The sequence below is a fragment of the Colletotrichum tamarilloi genome (assembly GCF_030869305.1).
Source record: "Colletotrichum tamarilloi strain Tom-12 chromosome Unknown Scaffold_182.1, whole genome shotgun sequence".
Classification (NCBI taxonomy): Eukaryota; Fungi; Ascomycota; class Sordariomycetes; order Glomerellales; family Glomerellaceae; genus Colletotrichum; species Colletotrichum tamarilloi.
The window spans coordinates 51,759-56,736 of NW_026849565.1; the positions used below are offsets into that span (position 1 = coordinate 51,759).

Consider the following 4,978-nt stretch of genomic DNA (forward strand, 5'->3'; position numbering starts at 1 on the left):
ATGGCTGTAGTTGCCTCACGAAGTGAGCACGCCAAGATATCAATGTAAGGTACTTTGATGCCCATTCTGTTTCTCTCGCATGTATCTTGGTCAGTGGTACACCAAGTTGAAAGCACGGTGATGTACAAAAATGATATTTCTTCGGCCTATGATGGAATGAATGTCTTACAAGAACCTTTCTTCGCCCAAGAAACTGATTCTCCTAGTCATCGTATGGATCGCTCTTTCCGTGCTTATGGCTCTCTTTTGTCTCGCCGTAAGGGTCTTTGGATGTACTCGAGCTCGCGCTTTTGTGCTTCGCGCCTGTCTTCTCGGCCGTGATACTCTGATCTTGGTGTTTATGAGGCTTCGCGATGTGAAGCTCATCGGAGTGAAGCGCGACACCAGCCTCGGCGGCAATGTGATCGAGAGGATCCCTCATCAAGAACATGGTCATGCAATGATTGATGTGCATGAGAGTGTCGTAGCGTTTCTCAATGACAAGCATGCCGTCCTTGCCGCAAGATGCGCCCGCGACTCCCCGAGAACAGCGCGCTGCCTCCCACATCTTGCGCCAGTAGAACACGCAATGCACAAGATGCCATTGGTGCGTGGTAAAGAATCGAGCATGTTGACCATGGCGGGCCGCCTCTGGTAGTTGGCTCACTTCCTCCAATGTTATGGGATGCGTCTGGTTCTTGTCATGCCAGTAACCCCAAGTGTTGCCTGTTGTGTCCGGTTCGTTTGGGCCCAGAGACTCGAACTCTGCCGTTAACTCAGGAGACCGACAGTGTGGTGGAAGCCAGGCGGCGGCAAGTGAATCGTACACGCAGCCATTCGCGAGGGCTTCTGCGATTGTTTCACCACAGTTGCAAGACATGGGCTGCATTTGAGAGTTGGATGGGGAGTCTGATGTGAGGAGAGAGTAAAGACCAAAGGCCCCCAATGACACTATCAACAGACGACCTGCGCATAACACGGCTTGCCCAAAAACATGAAATTTGCCTCTTTCTGAGACTTGAATTCCATCTTCAACATGAGGCTTGGTATTTTCGTCTCCTGGAAGCCAAGCGTACTCCTTTTTGTCTTTGTTTCTCCATGGTACAGTAAAAGATTGGAGACTAAAGTCCAGAATCGTTAGCACGGTAGCTTCTACCCTCGTGATGCGCTTACATTTTGGACATTCTTGATATACACCGTTGCTGCTCAACGTAGCTTTCTAAACATGTCCGACATCGATGAGATTCTCAAGAAAGTCGTATGTTCTTGCTAACATGTGGAGGAAAGCAGAATTAAGTCAGACGACAGGAATGTAGGGGGCTACGGGCAGGAACACCGCTCGCAGTTCCCCGTAAATTTCTACAAGAGCTAGGGTATCGCGCTCAGATTAGATTTTGAATGCCATGTACAAATTCAGAAGGTGTTGCATATCTGACGCAATCCTATATCGACGCTAGGAAACATGATTTAGCGGAAGTCCGAAGGATTCGAAGGAAGAGCACAGCTTATCGACCCCGCGGAATCTCTACATAATGTGCTTGACCTCGCCTTAAACCCCGCCTGTACCCTAAGCCCAAAACAGAAGCTCGAATGATGCGATCTACAACGTCACGGCCCGGTAGCGGGCCGTTTGTGGGCGAGATGCGGGCTGACGCTGCGTTTATGCGGCACTTTTGTTGCTGTCCACTTACACCTATCCTACGCAATACGCTGTCGCATTCGCAAGTTACGGCTCGAAAGTAACTTAAGATTCGCTTCACTCATCATTGAAGATTTTGCCAAGCTTCCTTCAGGATGCATTTGCTCAAACGATGGTACGGAAGGGGAATCTCGTATTCCTGATCTGAATGATGCTTTATGATAGCACCCATCCGGACAAAGACTGTGATCAGAAAGGCTCAGCGTTCAAGCTTTGCCTGCATGCGGATGCCTAGCCAACGAAGAGGAACGAGCGTCCGGCACGACTGCGTGGTAATTAGTAGAATCAATTCGCCTGATATCAACCATCCTTGGCTGCTCTCGAGTGAGCGAACAAATACCAAAAAAGAAAACGATTTGGGCTGGATACATCACTTTCTGAGACGCGGTCACCAGGTGAGCATTCTAGTTGCAACAAGTAGTAATGAGCGTATTCTAGCAACCAGACTTAACCCTTCCAGCTCCAGATTCTTACTCTACAGGTCCACCCCACTCTTCAACGTCGAAGCCATGATACATGAAGGTTTCTGACTCGAGACCTGCTACATGTCCCCCGTGTTCCAGATCTGTACTTCCAGGAATATGGTACTTAGAGCATGCCACAACGATCGCCTGTTTAAGGGTAGAAGGGAATTGCCTCAGCTTCCGCATCAGCGGCGCGCTTTGGGTAGAAAGGGATGGCCTCGGCCTCAGCCTCCGCGCCCCTCTTAGGATAGAATGGAATGGCTTCAGCTTCGGCATCAGCACCTCTCTTGGGGTAGAAAGGGATCGCTTCGGCTTCCGCATCAGCATCCCTCTTCGGGTAGAAAGGAATAGCTTCCGCCTCGGCGTCAGCACCGCGTTTGGGGTAGAAGGGAATGGCCTCGGTTTCCGCGTCTGCTCCTCGCTTAGGGTAAAACGGGATGGCTTCAGCCTCCGCATCTGCTCCTCGCTTAGGGTAAAAGGGAATTGCCTCGGCTTCAGCGTCGGCTCCGCGCTTGGGGTAGAAGGGAATAGCCTCCGCCTCTGCATCAGCTCCCCTCTTTGGGTAGAAAGGAATAGCTTCAGCATCGGCATCTGCTCCTCTGACATCTTGAAGAGGTAGCTCAAGTCAGTCGTCTTCTTACTAGTTACTTAGGTAGTTTGTTGAAGCGCTTGCTGTCTTCCAAGATCACATACCGAGAGGGGCGGCAGCCACGAGGCCAATTGCAGCAAGAATGAGGTACTGAGCACGCATTGTGACTTTCTACTGGGCGTGATTGATAAGAGAGACGTTGGTAGGACTTGGAGATGGCTAGTTCAAGAGAAAGTCTGGAGGCCGTTCCCTGTATATGGTATTTGAAGAAAAGTCGCCTTTGACCTAATTGACGCCTAAATCACGCATCATCTGAGATAAGTCGAAGCTGTGTCCTCCTTGTACGGACTTTAGCCGCCAGTGACGAAAACTTGCCTGGAAGCACGAAGAAGTCGGGCGGGATCGCGTCAGTCCGGACGCTCGATTACCACTTACACGTACGGAATCTCGGTCTCCTGCAGCTGCAGCCAAAAGGTTACAAAGATGTTGACAACCGGGTAGAGACTGTTACAAACGAGGAAGGTTGCATCAGATGCTTCGAGATGGGCAATGGAGTTGACGACATATAGATCAATTACCTAGACGTTTCACCGACATGCCAAGCCAGACGACGGATTCGAAGGATCTCTCTGCGTCATGTAGTGGAGTTGTAGGAGTTGATAGTCGCAGTCCCGCTCGCCTCCTCTTATCTTTCAGGCAGGTACTTAGACATCCAAGCTTTCGAGTGCAATGGGGAGGGTGTTTACCTCACATGAATTGATTGGGCAAGCTGATTTTACTCAATCGCTTGCTTATGCTGACTACCTTGAACGAAGCGATGACACCTTCCCTCCGTTCTATAGCAGACTCCCTTCACTTCTGTGGCCTACTTGCTAGACTTCCTATCTTCTCGCACATGAGTTGTTGAAATACAGGACCATGATGAATGAAATGTACCGATCATCAACAGGCTCATCGGAAGCTTCACATACAGAAGATGGTCTCTCGGGATGTTTCGAAGAGAATGAGGACCCCGAAAAGACTCTACTGCCTCACATGGACACCAAGGCAGGATCTCGAAGTGTTAGGAAGGATACTTCATTGTTGAAGCTCTGCAGTAAAAGGCTATTTCTAGTGACTTTCCTCAACATTTCACTCTTTGTCGCCTCTTTCACTTTGTGGCTATGGCCTGCACCGTTGAGGCATCCTATGAAGACCCAGGACTCTTGGAAAAGAACCTCCTTTTACTGTGAGTACCCAAGCTGTCAAAAGCCTTTCAGCCCGATATGCTAAGTAGACGTTCAAGCACCGATACTTGAGCGCTTCGATATACCAAAAATCAGCAGAGTGACGAACGGCACTTTATATGACACGAATCCGCCGTCAGTCTTTCGCCAGCGAATTGGTAAAGAAGCCGATAGGGAGTGGCATCGTATCGGTGACCATGTCTGGCCTCTCGTCATTGGGGAAGCGGATGTGAGGCAACTTGGAAAGGACCCACGAGTCGCTGTCAAGATTCCAGAAGATCTTGGCTACGGTTCAGATGCATATATTGCGCAAACAGAAGTTTTCCATCACCTCCACTGCTTGGATATGTTGCGCAGGGAAGTATCATACGAGCATTGTAAGTTTCTCGGTATGGAGTGAGTACGCACTTCTAACTCCTAAGTATAGACTATGAGCCCAAGGAGGGACCTAGGCCAGGAGGAGCTCAACATCAAGCCCACATCGGCCACTGTTTCGATATCCTTGCCCAAGCAATCAAGTGCACCGGGTCGGTGGACATGATAACTTTCAACTGGGTTGAAAATTGGGAGCAACCATTCCCAGATTTTATGAATCATAAAGTGTGCCGTGACTTTGACGCCTTATTGGGCTGGGTCAATGAGAACTCCATGGACCCGAAGGTCTTTCAACAAATGAAAGTGCCTCCGCCTGGGTGGCCTGTCATGCCAGAGCCAGGCCCGGCATCGTGATAATTCTGAGGTGGCGAAGGACTCTTGGGAATCATTGTATACAGTCACATAAGTCAACATACCCACTTCCTGGCACCCCCCTGTTTCTGGCACCACAAAAACGATGGGATCACAACCCAACCTCCTCATTACTATTAACTATTGATCCTCAACCACACCCACTACAATACAGCTGCCAGCCTCACTAGGGCATTCAGAGTCGCTGGATTCAGCCGTGATAACCTCCTTTTCACCCGCTTCGATTTGAGCCCGATGGATATCCCTGATGTTCGCGAACTTCGTATTGGGATCG

The 4,978-nt window shown here is 49.8% G+C and overlaps 3 protein-coding genes across 3 annotated transcripts; 1 reads left to right on the forward strand and 2 right to left on the reverse strand.

Moving 5' to 3' along the window:
* Positions 1-202: 202 nt before the first annotated feature.
* CTAM01_15871 (uncharacterized protein) lies at positions 203-868 on the reverse strand (the record flags this gene model as incomplete). The annotated part of the gene is made up of 1 exon (XM_060531865.1): positions 203-868. The coding sequence occupies one exon, from the start codon at positions 866-868 to the stop codon at positions 203-205; it is 666 nt and encodes a 221-aa protein (XP_060373571.1).
* Positions 869-2,293: 1,425 nt separating this feature from the next.
* On the reverse strand, positions 2,294-2,893 carry CTAM01_15872 (uncharacterized protein; the record flags this gene model as incomplete). The annotated part of the gene is made up of 2 exons (XM_060531866.1): positions 2,294-2,748; positions 2,836-2,893. The coding sequence occupies 2 exons, from the start codon at positions 2,891-2,893 to the stop codon at positions 2,294-2,296; spliced, it is 513 nt and encodes a 170-aa protein (XP_060373572.1).
* Positions 2,894-3,652: 759 nt separating this feature from the next.
* CTAM01_15873 (uncharacterized protein) lies at positions 3,653-4,686 on the forward strand (the record flags this gene model as incomplete). Its single annotated transcript, XM_060531867.1, has 3 exons — positions 3,653-3,959; positions 4,017-4,334; positions 4,385-4,686. 3 exons carry the CDS (start codon positions 3,653-3,655, stop codon positions 4,684-4,686), a joined length of 927 nt encoding a protein of 308 aa, XP_060373573.1.
* Between the last annotated feature and the right edge of the window lie 292 nt (positions 4,687-4,978).